Source organism: Corylus avellana, chromosome 2, assembly GCF_965113065.1.
Source record: "Corylus avellana chromosome 2, dhCorAvel1.hap1.2, whole genome shotgun sequence".
Classification (NCBI taxonomy): domain Eukaryota; kingdom Viridiplantae; phylum Streptophyta; class Magnoliopsida; order Fagales; family Betulaceae; genus Corylus; species Corylus avellana.
Genome location: NC_142491.1, coordinates 49,298 through 68,367, shown reverse-complemented (window position 1 = coordinate 68,367; position 19,070 = coordinate 49,298). Strand labels below are relative to the sequence as shown.

General features: G+C 35.5%; 1 protein-coding gene across 1 annotated transcript; it reads left to right on the top strand.

Annotated features, from left to right (window-relative positions):
- Nucleotides 1-8,639: 8,639 nt before the first annotated feature.
- Nucleotides 8,640-10,952, top strand: LOC132167787 (FT-interacting protein 3-like). The gene has a single exon (XM_059578812.2). The coding sequence runs from the start codon at nucleotides 8,640-8,642 to the stop codon at nucleotides 10,950-10,952; it is 2,313 nt and encodes a 770-aa protein (XP_059434795.2).
- The last annotated feature ends 8,118 nt before the right edge of the window (nucleotides 10,953-19,070 follow it).

Here is a 19,070-nt window from a genome sequence, read left to right as displayed (position 1 = left end):
TTTACATGAGCCTTACTAGTTACTATGAGAACGATTATTTATCAATGAAGGACCTTAATCCGCCCACCATGTGAGATTTGAAATAGTATCATAATAAATGCAATCTCTATATTATTAGGAACATTTTGTGATAATTGGATGATACTGAGTTCCCCCTCTGCTAGGGTTTCATCTCTAGCAGAGAGCGTTGTTGGAGGGGGAGAACAACCCTCCGGCCCTCCTCCCCTCTCCCTCTTCTGCCTCCCCCCTCCCCTCCCATCCCATCACCTTCTTTCTCTTAGCGAGCTAGTCTGTTTACCTGATACCCCTTGCTCTTTGGGCGATTTTTCCTTTCCCATCCTCTCCGCCTCTTCCTCCTCCTTTTGTCCCTTTTTTTTGCTCTAGGCTTTTGGATTGGCCGTTCCTTGCCTGATCTACTGTCTTTGCCGAACCCACGTTGTCGCTCACCCCTCCGCCTGTCCTTTTCTACTCTGTTTAGGTTCTTCGCGTTCTGGCCATTTTCCCTTGGCAACCTTCCTCCTCGATGTGGTTTCTGCTTTGGGTCCCTTGTTTCTTTGTTTTATTTTCTTATATTCTCTCATTTTCTTGTTTTTTGCTAGAGTTTGGGTTTGTTTGTTTCTGTTTTTGCTTTTGGTGTTTCTGCTTGTTTAGGTACTCTTTGTGGGTGATGCTCATGGGGTTTCACTCAAACTTCCCCCTTCGTTTGAGTACGCCGCCGATCTCCTCCACATCTACTCCACCGCCTACCGTCCTCTGCTGGGCCTTTTCTCGCTTCCCCCACCGCGATGAGCTTCCAACGCCCCCTTTTGTTTTCGGTTTCCAGTGAGTGCACGATCGGCTCTTCTTTCCGGCTGCTGTCATCCTCTTAGTGTGCTTTTTTCTGTTGGTTATTTTTCTGTAATTTTGGCTGGCTTTCCTTTTTTTGTTCTTTTTGTCTTGTTTTATTTTCCTGTATTGGTTTTGTTTTTGCTTGTAATAATGCTCGATCCTCTCTCTCAATTTGCTCACCTGATGCTCATTGGGGTAGTTGATTTGGTCTAGACCTTTGGGTTGTGGATGCGAACGTTATCCTAGCTTTTGGGTCAAGGATGATGAGTTTTGGCTTGGGGTTCTTAGCCCTCAATGCCAAGGAATAAGAACTACTTATGCATTGGTTTGAGTTTGCTTGGCGCATATTTGCTGTTCAATTTGAAAATTAGTCATAAGTTAGCAGATTTTGTTTGAGTCTGAAATGTAATACGTCATCTTTGACGCTTGTAACCTCGTAGTTTCGGCTATGGTTACTTCAGAGCTTTGCTCTGTGTTGTTTGAGTTTTATACTCGTTAATCAATCAATGAGATTAAACTGTTTTCTTTTTTTTTTTTTTTTTTTTTTTAAAAAAAAGATTATTTTGAGTAATATTTAATACTCTTCTTATAAGAAATATTTAATGCTTTGTTGAAAAGAAAGTGTTTCCTATATGATTTCACATAAAAAGTCAATGTTAAAGAAAATGAAATTAACTTAATTATGGTTGAGAATCTTCTTACCGTCCATTTTTCGCTCACCCTTACAATATTTTGTTTTCAGGTTATGAGCAAGGTGGATTATGAGGCTAGGATGGAGGAGGACCGTAGAATCATCTCATGGAGCTCATTTCTAATAAGTGTACTAGCACAAAACTTACATTTTCATTGGATTTAAATTATGTTGTTAGACATTAACGCTGTTTAGACATTACTACAATTAATGCATAAAAAATATCTCTTAAATAAATTATAACCCAAAATTCATAAAAGAAAACAACAATTAAGTATCTCAAAATACATCACTGAAGTTTATAAATATTGAAATACAACAAATTGCTTAGGGCTCTCACTCTGCATCACAAGCCTGATGGACTCTAATTAAGCTTCTTTTTTTTTTTCTTTTTTTTTTTTTTCTAATCAAATGCGGGAAAAGGTTACAAGGGAGGACTCTAATTAAGCTTCAAATCCACCTATTTTGTACCTTAACCTTTACTAGTGTTCAAGTAAAACCCAATTGAATTAGGAGTGTGTTGAGGTAAGATTTATTTTTGGACTTTTGCTTGAACTTTCTGCCTAGAGAATGTTCGAAGGTTCTCTCGAATGATCGGTGGTGAACATTCGAAGTTGGATTTTAATTTTTGCGGAAGAACGATTGACGTGAGATTGAAATGTTTGAGGGGAAATATTTGAAGTTAGTTTCGAGCATTCCAAGCTGACATCAAATTTTTTTAAAAAAATTTTTTAAATTTTTTTATATTAAAAAAAGGAGACACTCGCCAATCTTATCCGTTTGGCTCGACGGAGCTAAAGAATGAAGAACTTCTTATTGATATTGATTCGATGCTGACGAATATGAGCTTGTAATTGTATAAGTAGAATGCTACGCTCCTCCGCCTCTATTTTTCACCCTTTTCTGTCCCAAAACCTTAGGACAGTCTTGATAAATTACTGTTGAAAATTGGAAATAACACTCACTAAAAGAAAATATTGAAACTACTTCGACCACCAAACTTTATAAAGTCACAATTGACCCTTTCAACTTCCGGATCCACACTATTACAAGTTACACCATCCGCAATTGATGGAAAATGCCACACGTGACGCCCACATGACTTGTTTTGACTTGAACTGTCCAAATTGCCCCTAGAATTACTAAAAGAATAATAGTAGGAAAAAATATACATACTTCCTCAAACTATCGCTCTATTCTCCATGTCCTCCCAAACTACTAATTGTGTCAATGTTTCCCTTAAGACTATCAAAAATACAAAAATGATCCCAAAAAAATTTCAATAAGCCAAAAATATCTTTCTAAATTAGAAAGAAAAAACAAAAACAAAAACTTGAAAAAAATAAAAATAAAAAACTACTTATTTTTATAAAAAAATTAAACTATTCCTATAAATTTGTTATTCTTTTTTTTTTTTAAAAAAAAGAAAATTGTTAGTTTCTTTTTAAAATTGTTAAGCTAGTCTGATTTGTTATCATACATCAATTTATAGGTAGTTCCAATGAAATTGCATCAAACAATTCCTTCTCTTGTGATCCCCACTGTTCTGACCTGTCGGGATAAGAACTGGGAGATGTCATATAATGGAGCATCTGGTTGTCAAAAGAAATTTGTTTCTGAATGGAGAGTATACGTAGATGACATCTGGAGGGTGAGAGTTCAAATGCTCCTATTGTTATTGACTAGTATTTCTCATATGAAGCCCTTGGTTGTTTTTTGTTAGTCTCTTGAACAAACGAAATCTGGAACTCTACTAGGATGTCTACAGCAGTATTGTGAATCTGTTTTGGGTTTTAATATTACCTTGTTGCAGTTAATGTGACATGATGTTTTTATTTTGTATACATTTGGATTGATTTTCCTAATCTAGTCACTTAATTATATCCTTGAGGCTTTCAGGTTATTTAAGATTGTGTCACCAATTACCGAAACCTTTTTTTATCTCAAAGATTAGCACAATTGCTCATAAAAAAAAAAAAGGAAATGGGTGTGCAATTACCCTATGTTGTATACTTGTATTCCCGTTTCCTTGGAAGGGTTCCCAAGCAAGCCTGGTCCTTAGGAAAAACAAGAAACTTGTATTAGGGTCGACTTTCAAAGTCGACCCTAATGGTGAGTTTTCAGCGTCCACTTTTAGTGGACGCTATTGGTGATTAATTTTATTTTTTTATTTTTCTACCTACTCTGTAAGTCGACCCTATTGATCTTTTTCCCGCCTCTTGAATAATTCCTGCGTGTATATTAGGGTCAAGTTATTAGCGTCCACTCTACAGTGGACGCTAATATTCATCTTTTGGGCCGGCTATTAGCGTCCACTTGGATGTGGACGCTAATACTTAACTATTAGGGGCGACTTTTGAAAGTCGCCCCTAATAGTTGAGTATTAGGGGCGACTATAAAGTCGCCCCTAATAAGTCGACCCTGATGAGTCAGTTTCTTGTAGTGTTAGGAAAAACAAGAAACTTGATAATAGAGCAACCAAGGAAATGCACACCCATCATGTAAATGCTTTCAAATTAAGCAAATAGCATTTACTGGAAATAAGATCAACTGGGGTCTTCAAGACAAGCAAGAGTTGATTGACATCTCTGAGCGTAATATCATTTGAACTAGTAAGGTATAAATTAAAATTTAGGATGTCATGACTCATGATAATTGTATTCAATCAAGTAGCAATCTGGATATCAAACAGTGGGCTAGGTTGGAAGTGGTTGTCCAAAAGGTTAGTAAAGGAGTAATAATTTTATATTGGGGCTAGTAACTGAACAAGTCTTGATCTAATCACTGATGCTAATTAAGACACTACAGCTTTTACTTCAAAGTCCTTTTACAAATTCAGGTTTATGTTATAATTAGTGAAATGATTAGTTAATGCATGGCTTGTCAACTATTCAGTGGTGATCATATCACCAATTATAAAATGCCACCTCAGTTTGTAAGAAAAATATTGTAGAAAAAGCTCTAGTAGGCATGATTGTGCGGTAATACTCTACTCTCATTGATTAGTGAAAAAAAAAATGTAGGTATATTATTCAGCCATTGAAAATTCAGAAATACCTGTCATGCAGAAGGCAATGAATAGGAGCCCTATTTTGCTTATATAATTAATAAGCACATAACTTAACATTTTGAAAGATTCACTACTATTCAATTGCTTTAATGTTGCTTTGGACTGCAATACGGCTTGCGCCTTATGCGTTGGCCACTATGCTCTTCTCAACAACATATAATTTTATTGCCTTCTTTTAGGTCTTCTAAAAGAAGGCAATAAAATTATATGTTGTTGAGAAGAGCATAGTGGCCAACGCATAAGGATATATATATATATATATATATATATATATATATATATATATAGATTTTTTTCTTTAAAAAATATATGTCAAATAAAATCCAATGCACCAAATAAAAGTGCAAGTATCATTTTACCATCCCCAGTTTTTAATATATTCTTTAAAGTAATCAGTTGACCACGTTTTTTGTTTTGTTTTGTAAAGTGAAAATGCATTAATAAAGAAAAAGGAAATACAAATGGGTACGCGTGTGAATGGTTTAAATGCAGTGAGAATGCATTTATCAGTTGACTTTGGTGCACATGAGATCAGAAATGAAAGGAAGACCTATTTGAACCACATGATTTGCTTCAGTAATTCATACAAGTTAACATAATCACTCACTTTGCAGCTACTAAGCCATAAGTTCATCAATTTTCAAGTCTTTTTTTTTTTCTTTAAATTTCTTCACGATCTGAAATAACATGATAGAAATAAGCTTTGATGGTAATATCTTCTTGAAGCTCGGAGAAAAATTCATAAATTTAAAAAGTTCCCAATCGTTTGAGCACAATATAAAAGTCACGTTGTTTGTATATTATTGTTTATTCTCATACGTTATGGTATTGCCATGATTGTGACATAATACTTTCATAATATTCTCAGCATATAATGAAAATATTCTCCACATATTATGGTAATATTTGCTACCATATTTAGTTATTGTAAATATGTTAGAAATATTTTGTGATCTATAATTATTGTATTTTCCTTTCTTTTTCTGGCCTCACTCAACCATAAATAGGTGATTCTATTCTATTGTACAGTTTCTATATGTAATAAAAAAAAATACAAACTTCTTTCCTACAATTCTTCAACAATGATTGACAAAATCCACTTTATCCATTAGAGTAATCAGCAACTGAAATCATGGGAGTATTTTCTAATTTTTTGATCAAAGTCAAAAGTAAAAACAGGAATTGATGTTTCAAAAAAAAAAAAAAAAAAAACAGGAATTGAAGGAAGTAGAGTCATAAAAAAAAGAAATGCTAGAATTTAATAAAAACTCTACATTTTGCCCATAAAAGTCTAAGTAGCAAGATGCCACATCATATTTTTAGTGGAGAAAAAAAGACAACAAAATGTAGATGATGTAGCATCTTGTCACATGAATTTTTATGGGCAAAATATGAAGTTTTTATTAGATTCTTTCATATCTCCATAAAAAAATTGTCATCCAAAATCCATTTGATAGAAATTTCATGGGCTTTAACACTTGATTCTGAAAGCCAGCCTGCTCCAAAGCAAATTCACTAAGCAACCTCTTCAAATGTAGTATAAACTTCAACAACGTTCATGAGAAAATAAATAAATAATAATAAAAAAATAGTAATTAATTATATGGGCTTCATTGCTTCAAAATGGTGGGCCTTTTGCATAAGTGTCATGTAGCCCAATATTTTCTCCTTATTGGACTGGGCTTCACCACCGAAAGTTCTCTCTGCCTCCCATTTTCTCTCTGTGTCTGTCTGTCTCTGTAGCCAAACCAAAACCTCTCTTTCTCTCTGTCTCTACGTGCCCGGCCGTCACCACTCACAACCTTCCTTCTTTCAATTCACTGTGAGTGCCTCTCTCTCTCTCTCTCTCGTTATATATATATAAAAGTAATTATATATCATCGTTTTGATGAGTTTGGTTGTTTGCTACGACGACAATTGCAGATGGTGTATATATGCGTATATTGGAATCTGTAGTCTACCAGAAGAAGTAGTTGGTGTATTAGACTTTGTACGTTGAGTTTTTGTAAGTTGTTTACTGTTAAATTGCATGCGCCCTCACTTATTTTACTAATAATATTGTTAATGTCTTCTTGCTTTTTGACTTTTTCTTTTTCTTTTTTTCAAAAGCAAGTTGTGGTCTTCCTCGATTGCGCAATTTATTTATTTATTTATTTTTATTGATTTCTAATCTCCATTGAAAACTGAACATTTACGTTGCCATATGATGTTTGGCTTCCAGCAATAACACAGTAAAATACCGAATAAAAAACGTTATTCTTTTTATCTATTCATTTGTCCATACAAATATCAACGGTTATTTACTCTCTCTTTTCAATTTTTTTTTTCTTAAATATTATTTTTCATTTTTTATTATATTCTTACCAATGTGATCTCTTGGATAAGGAGAGAAAAAATATTATAGAAATGATCTAGTGTGCTATAGTGAATAACAAAAGATTGTTATTTTACTCTAGCACCAAATGTATTTTAGCTGGCATTATATTATATGTACCTCATTATTCCTTGTTCTAGCTAATTTTCTAATTAATACATTATATATGTACGTGTTGCATATTTTTAAACATTTTTTGTAGGTATTTTCATTCTTATGATTGCTACTTTGCTTGTATGATTGAATGCTACAATATTAATCTTAATATATAGCTAGCTTTCATTAATCTATTTTGAATATTTTTCTTCCACTTCGTTTTCTTAATAACCAAATGGAGTGTGTTTGGCTGCGCATGCAGTGCTTGAGAGTTTTGGTTTGTGATAGAATTTTCTATAGGGAATATTCCCTATAGGTTACAATGTTAATTAATTTATTCAAATTAATAAGTTTCAAGTATGACATTTTGTTTTTGTTCGGAACTAAGATAAGATAAAAAAATTTGACATGCCCAATAATGCAACAAATCATTTATGTTAGATTAGTCGTACTGATTAGTTGGTTATCAAATGAATAGAGTATAAGAGTGATGGATAATATATATATATATATATATATATATATATATATATATATATATATATAGATTAATTACACAAGTTATATTGTATATATTTTAGCATTTGGAAGTTGAGTAGTTATATATGGTTCAACCAGTAGTACGATCCGTATGGGGCTCACTGCATGTCGAGCAAACTGATTTTTATATTGTGACAGATTGCATTAAGCACATACTGTGTTTATCAAAGTGCAGACGCAATCAACAACTCTAGGGGAAGAAATTGAAAACTAGTTTTTTTTTTTTTTTTTTTTAATATTCAATTCTACTAGTTTCCAAAACGTCTCGATCTATAATTTAGTACCATACACCTATATTCATAAGAAGGCTTGTATTCTTTTTTATTTTTTAATAACATAACTTCACTTATCACCCTTATTCATCAAAGACTACGTGTCGTGGTCATTCTAAGAGAAAAAGCTAATCTCCATGCATCAAATGATATGGAAAACCTTGTCACATAGGCTTTGGGGGATGAGGGGATAGGAGCTAGGTGATGTATATATAGTATTATACTTTCACTTACCCACTAATATTTATGCACTTTTGTAATCAAAACTTTAAAAAGCGACAATGTCGGATTGTCATGTTTTAGAAGTTTGCAATGTCTACTATTAGGGTTTAGCATTAAATCAGGAGATACATAGGTGAAATGTTCCTATACCCTTGTAAAATTAATAAAAATACAAAACTACCCTTAGCTAAATTTTTAAAAAAAAAACAGAAAAAATAAAATCATACCACCGCCAAAGCCAAGCCGTGGATTGGTTGTTTTTGCTTCTTTTTTTTTTCTTTTTTTTTTTTTTTTTTTGGGATTTTGACATCTTCTGTTAGGATTTTCAAAATATTCTAACAGAAGGATAGCATTGCAAACTTTTAAAATATAGCCACCCGACATTCACACTAATTATGTATGATTGAAAAAGTGTTTATTTTTTATTTTTTATTTAATTAATTACTTTCAAATTCTCTTTTGGATGATGCACATTCAGTTCTTGACAGAATTTGGTTTAATTTGAAAACCTTCTTGGCATGGGATCTATTGTACATAGTTTGAGCAATGGCAAAGCCAAAAGAAGAATTTTCACTCAAGGAGACCAAGCCGAACATCAGTGGCATGCAGAACACGAGCAGTACTTCCATGACACGCCACGACCTGGTGGAGCAAATGCAGTTCATGTTCGTGAAGATTTTGAAGGCAAAGGATTTGGCTGCAGGTATCTGCAATCCTTATGTGGAACTGATAGTTGGGAACTATAAGGGCACCACTAGGTCCATTGAGAAGAAGTCGAATCCGGAATGGAGCCAGGTTTTTGCCTTCAAGAAGGAGAGGATTCAGGCTAGTGCTTTGGAGCTTGTGGTAAGAGATAAGGCTAATGGAAGCAGAAACATGATTGGTAAGGTTATGTTTAACATTGGAGACATTCCTATGCGTGTTCAGCCAGACAGCCCTTTGGCACCGCAGTGGTACAGATTGGAGGATAAGAATGGAGTGAAGCTGAGAGGAGGAGAGTTGATGGTGGCTGTTTGGATGGGGACTCAAGCAGATGATGCCTTTTCTGATGCATGGCATTCAGATGCTGCAGCCGTTGTGGGTGATATGTATACACGGTCAAAGATATATCATTCGCCGAGGCTTTGGTATCTAAGAGTCAATGTGATTGAAGCTAAGGATTTGGTGCTTAGAGATAAGAATAGAAAGAATCCAGAAATATTTGTTAAGGCTACTCTTGGGAATTTTGTTTTGAGAAGTAGGGTATCACAGAATAAGAATGTGAATCCTGTGTGGAATGAGGACATAATGTTTGTTGCAGCAGAACCGTTTGAGGAGCCTTTGGTTTTGAGTGTGGAGGATAAGTTGTATCCGAATAAGGAAGAAAGTGTGAGTTTGGGGAGGATTGTGATTCCTTTAGAGAATAGTATGAAGAGGGTGGATAATGCAGCTGTGCCTTCTAAGTGGTACAATCTTGTTCAAGTAGGTGGTGATGATCAGAAGGAGGTGATGATGAGATTTTCTAGTAAGCTTGAAATGAGGATTTCTTTGGACGGTGGGTATCATGTTCTTGATGAGGCTACTAACTACAGCAGTGACCTCATGTGTACATCAAAGCTGTTGTGGAGGCCTGCCATTGGATTATTGGAGTTGGGGATCTTGAATGCTACTGGGTTGCAAGTGATCAAGGCAAAAAAAGAGAAGCGCACTACTGATGCCTATTGTGTAGCTAAATATGGGACAAAGTGGGTGAGGACAAGGACTATTCTTGATACTTTGGCTCCACACTGGAACCAACAGTTTTCTTGGGATGTTTATGATTTGTGCACTGTTCTTACAATTGGAGTTTTCGACAATGGTCACTTAATGGAGGAGGCTGGAAAGGGAACTCATGTACATGAAAGAATTGGCAAGGTTAGGATCCGGCTGTCCACTCTTCAAAGTGATCGGCTTTACACCCATTCTTATCCGCTTCTAGTCTTACAGCCTTGTGGATTGAAGAAGATGGGCGAAATTGAATTGGCTGTGAGGTTTTCTTGTGCATCTTTGATTGACATGCTACAAACTTATTCTCTACCATTACTTCCCAAGATGCATTACCTTAGCCCATTGTCAGTTTATCAGCTTGAAAGCTTAAGGCACCAAGCTACTATTATAACCTCCTTAAGGTTGAGCCGTGCTGAGCCGCCGCTAAAGAAGGAGGTTGTTGATTACATGCTAGATGTTGGATCAAATATGTGGAGCATACGAAAAGCCAAAGCAAACTATGACAGGGTCCTTGGCATTTTCAGTGGTATTCATGCTGTTATCAAATGGGTTGAGCATATACGTAGTTGGACTAATACTTATACCACCATTACAATTCATCTCCTATTCCTTATTGTTGTCTTCTTTCCGGCACTGATTTTACCCACAATGTTTTTCCACATTTTCCTGGTTGGGGTTTGGCGCTACAGAAATAGGCCGAGACATCCTCCTCACCTGGATACTAGGTTATCTGGTGCTGATTCAACAAATGAAGAAGAACTGGATGAAGAGTTTGATTCATTTCCATCTAGGAAGACTGGTCATGAAGTTATAAGAAGGAGATATGATCGATTGAGAGGCATTGCTGGGAGGATGCAAGTGGTGCTAGGGGACTTGGCAACTCAAGGAGAGAGGGTGCAATCTCTGATTACTTGGCGGGATCCAAGAGCCACATTTATTTTCGTGTGTTTCTGTTTGATAGCCACTTTGGTCACTTATATCACTCCTTTCCGATGCTGGATCATTTGTACTGGGTTTTATGTGCTAAGGCATCCAAGATTTCGTGATGGTCTTCCCTCGTTGCCTCAAAACTTTCTCAGGAGGATGCCTGCAAGAACAGATAGCATGCTCTGACAACACAAATTTCAGGAGCTAGCTAATAATGTTGGGATTATCATTTTAATTGGTTTACTGGAGTAGGTGGAGCGTCTTTGTTTTCTTTCTTTCTTGGTGGATGTTTTAGCAGCACTCATTAGATGGCTTGCTTGCTTACTCAATATTATATTTTGTTGTTGATCGTCGTACTGTGAACATAAAAGCTGGTCCTTGCTTGCTTGCTGATTTTTCTTCTTCTTTATTTATTTTATTTTTTATTTTTATTATTATTATTATTTTCAAAGTGGGGGGAAGGGGAAAAGGGAAATTACAAGAAAAAGGAAAAACAAAAACGACAAAGCTTTCGGAGGAATAGGAACAGTCAGGAATGGTCAACTGAAGGCTCGGCCCATCAAGAGAACTTAAACAGCCAAAAGAGACAATAATAAATGGCAATTAACATTCCGTAAACGGAACAAAACCCATCACGATCGTCATCATGACCATTAGTGGTCGGAAGAAGAAACCAAAACCCACCATTAGTATTTGGCAAATAAAAGAAAAACTCTGTCAAAAAATAAAAGAGATGATAGTTCAAAGAAATAGCCAAATTAGAGAACACAAAGAACAGAAAAATACAAGGAAAAATAAAAAGAAAAGCAACAAAAAACTCAGAACAGCAATACCAGTGGTGGAAAGGGCGGAGGAAAGCTACTAGCCCAGCTAGGTGGAAATCGTTGACCAGAGCGTGGTCCTCACACGCCGACAGAGGTTGCCGGTGGATGGGGAAAAGCCACAAAAACGGCCGAGGCTCCGTTGAGGGTCGGAGGAGGTAACACGTACAACCCATGTACATTACGAAGGGAGCTAGGAAATGCTACTTGATCCAAAGATTGTTGACAAAGGTAGTTTAGGTCATCTTGACATGAAGTATCACCACAAAAAGACATATCTTTAGTGACGCGTGAATAGTGACATTTTAGGCACACAAAAAACATCACTATTTATTTAGTGACGTTTGAATAGTGATGCTTGGTAAATGATATTAAACATTGGGTCAATAATTAGTGAGTACCGTTTACTGTTCAAACGATACTATATATATAATGTCTTTTTGGCCCACACGACACCTGATCATCAATGGTGTCGTTACTGTTCAAACGTTACTACATGAAAAGTGACGTTTGACCTCTAGGCCACCCCAACCAAATATGAGGTGGCCGGGGTTGGGAGCGAGCCACCCCTTCTAGGGTTTTGCAGTCACCCCTCTATTTTTTTTTTTTTTGAAAAACAAAATAAAAAAAAATAATAAAAAAAATTTCAGAAAGAGAGAGACATTGAGAGCGAGAGAGACATGTCCAGCTTATAAGCACCAAATTTTCAAAAATTATTGTGTCATTTGAACAGTAACAATGAGTGTATAGTGCCATTTGAATAGTAATATTGTTCAAACGACACATTTGGACGAGTGAATAGTGTTGTTTGAACAATATTACTATTCAAATAACACCTTTTGTAGTGAGTAGTGTCGTTTGAACAGTAAAATGATTTTTTTTTTTTTTTTTCCAAACGTCACTAACACCCCCCCTCCTTTGAACAGTAATATTGTTCAAATAACACATTTGGACACGTGAATAGTGTTGTTTGAACAATGTTACTATTCAAACGACTCTCTTTTGTAGTGAATAGTGTCGTTTGAACAGTAAAATGCTTTTTTTTTTTTTTTTTTTTTTTTTAAAGGACACTATCCCAAACGTCATTAACCCCCCCCCCCCCCCCCCGCGCGGGGGTCTTTTTTTTGTAGTGTATATATAAGTTTGTTGTTCATGATGTGACTAGTATTGTCGACAACTATTCTTCAAGTGCATTTTAAAGTGTGTTTTTTTAACCAAATCACAACTCCCCCCGTGCGGGGCCTCTTTTTTTTTGTAGTGTATATATAAGTTTGTTGTACATGATGTGACTAGTATTGTCGACAACTATTCTTCAAGTGCATTTTAAAGTGTGTTTTTTAACCAAATCACAAAAAATATATCGTTTGGAAGTGCATTTGTTTTAAAAATGAACAAATATATTTTACTCCTCGAAGTTTCACATCTTTTTCAATCTTGTCTCTAATGTTTAAAAATTGACAATGTATATTGTCAATGGGTTAAAGTTTTCCCCCTTTTTTTTATATAAAAAATAAAAAATAAAAAAAAAATTCAAAGATTCAGGCGTAGGTATTTTTGTAAATTTTGTTAAAAATTCGGACTAACACATGAATCTTTTTATTTTTTTTTTTATTTTTTTTTTTATAATAAAAACAGTAGTATTATGAAAATTTTGACCGGATTTAATGCAAAATTCTAACGAAGATGGGACATTGTAAGAAATTAAAAGTTCAATACCCTAAATTGAGAGTTTTTGAACTTTGAGATTGCAATTTCAAAACACGTGGAAGTCTTTTTTGACATATCCACACAAGGGAAGAGAGATGGGGAAAAACCTAATAGTTAATGGAAAAGGAAAAACGTAATCCGTACTGAAAATGAAAACTAAAACATACATGCATGATTAGAAAAAGAAAACCTAATCCTATGGAAAAGGAAAGCTAAAGCACACATATATAAATAAAATAAACCGACACTAATGTCGATCTTCTGCTGCATCACATATCAAACAACATTTGAATGAAGAAGAAGAAGGATGAGGAGGAGGAGGAGGATAAAAGGGGGAGGAAGAGGGAGGAGGAGACTGAGCTCATCCCCCTCAAGAAGAACTTAGTAAAGAGAGACTTGATGCTTTCTAGGGAAGTCTCCAGAAGTTATCTTTTTGTCTGCAATTTGGGAGTCAAATCTGCTACATTCCGACCATTTGCTTCATGAATGCACCCCACCTGCCATTTCTTCAGCTTGTTTGAACAAGGGTGCAACTCATCGATTTTGCCACAATTACATAGAGTCCCGATTGCAACCTTGTCCAGACAGGGATGCGGCTGATCGATTATGCCCAATTGCCTTGAGTGTTTTAATCGCATTCTACCACAACTATAGATAGTCTCGATTGTAACCCTGTTCGAACGGGTGTGACCGGTCTATTTTGCCTAGTTGACCCAAGTGTTCTGGTCGCATTCTCATTCAATTGGGGTGTGACAAGTTGATTATGTTTGGGCTCTTATGTCCTTTGGTTGCACTCCCCGTTCAAGCGGGGGTTGCAACCGATTCTTTTTGACTTTTTTTGGGCTATGTTGATATTGTAGATCTCAATGGTTGGATCAAGGTAGTGCTAGCGAGAAAGGATGAAAGTGACGGCCAGAGAACGGAGACTATTAGTTAAAAGAATTCGATGAAGGGCCAAGTCGCATTTGACAATGATGGTTGAAGAACGAGGGGCTCTGGTATTGTGTTGAAATATGTATTAAAAATATAAAATAATAAAACACGAAAGAAAAAAGAAAAGAGAGTGGAAGTGGAGAGAGATGTATAGACGACATTTTTATTATATTGAATTATGTCAAACAATATTATTTAGGTCTTTATTTATAGAGAGACAATAAGTATTGAACAAAAAACCCAAATAAACCATAAAATGCATAAGGAAAGAAATAAACCCTATAAAGGAAATAAAATAAGGGAAATATAAAATATTCTAACAATAGAAATAATATATTCTAAATATTCTAAGATATTCTAACTTCCTTGAGTTTGGAAAAAATAAGAAATTAAAGGCATTAGAAGTCCATGGTTGGATCAAGGCAGTGCCGAGGAGAAAGGTTGAAAGTGACGGCCAGAGAATGAAGACTATTTATTAAAAGAATCCAGTGAAGAGCCAAGCCGCAACTAACAATGATGATCAAAGAACGAAAAACTAGCCGTTAAAAAAAAAAATCCTATGAAGGGTCAAACAACATTGTGCTAGGGTTTGCCAACAAGAAAGACGAGAAAGGCTGATAATGATGGGCAGAGAAATACCAGAGAATGAAGACAATTCGTTAATGAAGACAATCCGTTAAAGAATCTAGTGAAGGACCAGGCCGCAACTAATAATGAGGCTGGAGAACAGAAACTAGCTGTTAAAAATCCTGTGAAGGGCCAAACCGCATTTTGCCAAGATTCGCCAACTGGAGAATAGAAACTAGCTGTTAAAAGTCCTGTGAAGGGCCAAACCGCATTTTGCCAAGATTCGCCAATGAATAGACTTGTGGATCACAACAAAATTGGGAGATCATCAGAAGATCGAGAACGATAGAAAACACCAGAAAAACATCATAAAACTTTTGTTGAAAGCCACATAAACAGAAACATGACTCTGATAGCATGTTGAAATATATATAAAAAAAATATAAAATAAAAATTTATGAAAGAAAAAGAAAAAAGAGCGGAAGCGAAAAAAGACGTGTAGACTACATGCATCTTTACTGTATTGAATTGTATTAAATAATTTTACATAGGTCTCTATTTATAGAGAGACAATGTGTAGTAAGCAAGAAACCCAAATAAACACTAAAATACATACATTTTTTTTTTAAAAAAAAAATAAATAAATAAACCCTATGAAAAATATATAATATTCTAAAAGAGGAAATAATATATGCTAAATATTCTAATAGTCTTCAATGGATTTCTAAGCAGCACCCGAGAATCGTAACTCTCTCTCTAGTAAATTAAAGGGTTAAATACTTCAAACCCCCCTAGGGTTTTTCAACTTTATTTTTTTTCCTCTGGGGTTTCATTTTTATTATAGGAGGTCCCTGTGGTTTTGATAAATGACCAAGTTAATACATACGTTAGTTGACCATTAGGACTGACATGTGGACCAATTAGATGCCGACACATGGCACACATTTAATTTTTTTAAAAAAATTAAAAAAAATAGAAAAGGAAAAAAAATTCGGCCACCCCCTTGGCCATTTGGGGGTGGCTCTGTCACCCCCTTTGGCCATGAGCCACCCCCATGGAGCCTTGGGGATCGGTTTTGGCCACCCCCAAGGCTCCCTTGAGCCACCCCCTTGGGCTCCAAGGGGGTGGCCGAAACCACCCCCAGTACCCACTGAGCCACCCCCATGGAGCCTTGGGGGGGTGGCCGAGGCCACCCCCAAGGCTCCCCTGAGCCACCCCCTTGGGCTCCAAGGTGGTGGCCGAAACCACCCCCAATACCCACTGGGGGTGGTTCGACCAACCCCATGGCCAAAGGCCACCCCCAGATGGCCAAGGGGGTGGCCTTTTTCCTTTTCTGTTCTTTTCTTTTTTTTTTTTTTTTTTTTTAAAAAAAAAACATTATTAGCCATTTTTTTTAAAAAAAAAAAAAAAAAAAAAAAAAAAAGAAAAGGAAAAAGGCCACCCCCTTGGCCATTTGGGGGTGGTTTCGGCCACCCCCAAGGCTCCCCTGAGCCACCCCCTTGGCCTCGGCCACCCCCAAATGGCCAAGGGGGTGGCCTTTTTCCTTTTCTTTTCTTTTTTTTTTTTTAAAAAAAAACATTATTAGCCACCCCCAAATGGCCAAGAGCCACCCCCAATTCTTTTTCTTTTCTTTTCTTTTTTTTTAATTTAAAAAAAATTAAAAAAATTAAGTAGGTGCTACGTGTCAGCATCTAATTGGTCCACGTGTCAGTCTTAACGGTCAACTAACAGATGGACTAACTTGGTCATTTATCAAAACCACAGGGACCTCCTGTGATAAAAATGAAACCCCTAGGAAAAAAAAAATAAAGTTGAGAAACCCTAAGGGGGTTTGGAGTATTTAACCCTTAATTAAAACCAACTAATTCACACGGAAGGGAGCAGATACTTTTTGTGACCTACTGTATGTAGGTTTGCCTCTCTCTCTACGAGGCTGTGTAAAAAGAAAATGAAAACCAACCAATTCACACTGAAGCGAGCAGAAACTTCTAGTGAGTTACTGTTGGTGTTGCTTGGTTCATCATATGATAATGGCTGGCATTATGTGTAAAGTTGATAGCGCCATGTCCACTGTCTTGAAAAGAATGGAGGAAAAGGAAAAATGGGCAAAAAGAGAAGTAAAGAATGGTCATAGAATCATGTGGAGTATCTTCTACTCAACAAACACATAAAGTTTCTGCAACACAAACTTGTACATATATATTATAGCTTTTTATAGGGAATCATGAATGTTTGATGGTGAGAACAGTCTGGCGTTCTTAATCGCAATCATTATAGTGCAATCGAAAGTTAGTCCAATATTGTGATTGTGGTGCAATTAATATATATAAAGCAACGATCTGATTTACAAAGATACGCGGGACACAACATGTATGCGATCGAAAAAGAAGTTAATGTTTTAATAATTACATGGAAAACTAAACAGAAGGCGCATATATATTCTCCAATTAGGTTCAATTATATTTTTTTGGGGAGGGGAATTTGGATTTTGTTTGCTTGCATAAGCAGTAGCACTCAACAGGATTTTCACCAAATAAATGGAAAGGGTCCCGGTTCCCAATAGAGAACAAAAGAAATGAAGGCAGGGAAGTTCCCCGTCTTCATTAATCAGTTTCAACTTTCATCATTGAGTTCTCTCAAAAAAGGACTTCCACTAGGTGTTGTCCCAATTATGTGCTCAAGGAAAAAAAAGAAGGTCAAAATATAAAAAGGCAGCAGGGCTGAGAGAAGGGAGAAGGGAGAGGAGGGGATGAAAAAAGGGGAAGGGGGCGTGTGTCATGTGTCTCTCTGATCGATCTGTGAGAGAGAAAAAGACTTACAACAGTGAACCACTTCATACAAATGTTGATTACTTGCCTCTGATTACTTCTCAAGTGGGATTTCCTCTAATTTTCCCTGAATGTGACAAAACAGAATCAATAGAAAAGCAAAATTGGAACACTAAGGATCTTATTTGTCAGAAGAGTCGATTTAAAAACTGAAGTTGGTAGATATGATGTAGAAAGACAAAAGGAGTATGTATATCAATTAGGAAGCATACATGCATCCAACCAAAAATATTCCTTAACAGCATTCACGTACAGTACATAAAAAATACTTGTTTCATGCGCCCAAGTTAGTAAACACAGTAATCAAAGAGATGGAGAAGGTTTGGGAGTCAAGTATTATCTGATGCACCTAGCATTAGCTATAAATATATAATTAGCTAATTAAGTAGAGATTTAAATTAATATATATATATATATATATATATATATATATATATATATAAAGAAGCACGGAAGTTAGTGGGAGAGGAATCTCGGAAAACATTAGAAGTTGGTAATCGAGAGTTTAAGTGGCATCAATTCTACTCATTCCCCCATATGCTCAATACCCATTTGCTAATTAACTACATATTTAAATATATAAAGAACCTCGGAAGTGAGTGGTGGAGGAATCTCACAAAATCCACTTTAAGTGGCATGAACTCCACTCGTTGCCTCTATATTGTGATATAGGGCCGCCTTAGTGATAAAGCCATCCATTTTATATTAATATATTCCTAACAAATTCATTCTTTATATTCTTTATTCAATTTAACGCTTTTGCTCGCAATACGTCTTGTACATTCAGAAAAAAAGTATATATGGATGCGATCCATATGTACTATTCATTACTCATTTTTCTTTTTCTTTTTTGCCCTTTTTTTTTTTTTTTGCAAGTATACAAAAAACCAAAAAAAAAAAAAAAATGACAACAAAGAAAAAAGGAAAAACAAAAGGAATTTTTTTTTTTTTTTTTTTTTTACAATCCATAATTTTTTTTTTTTTTTTTTAAAAAAAAGACAAACAAAAAAACATACATAAATAACTTGTTGATCGAGGAACACTATAATGTCTAAGTTAATGAAATGATTTATGTTGGGGAGCATGAGACTAATAGAGAAACGGGTTAATAGTATGCATACGTACATTTGACTTAGTCTTTGATCTTTTCTATAGGGTTACCCCAAATAAAGTAAGTAGGCCAAATATGAAGATATCGGAGGTCAATGGTTTGATATGGAAGTTTGTGTTTCAATGTGGAGATCTTTTTTTTATTTTATTTTATTTTTTATTTTTTACATGTCTACATAAGAGGGAAGAAAGGAATTTAAACTAATGACTTTTGCTTTATAAAGCGTGGTCCCTAAGCGATTGAGCTACTTCTTGGGAACATCTTTTCTTTTGGATTCCCTTTGTCGATCCCCTTTCTTATAGGACTGATCTTTTCTTTTCGAATGATAGATCCATGA

What these genes read in the sequence shown, in the direction of transcription:
- LOC132167787 (XM_059578812.2), top strand. Translation starts at nt 8,640, where the DNA reads ATGGCAAAGCCAAAAGAAGAATTTTCACTCAAGGAGACCAAGCCGAAC.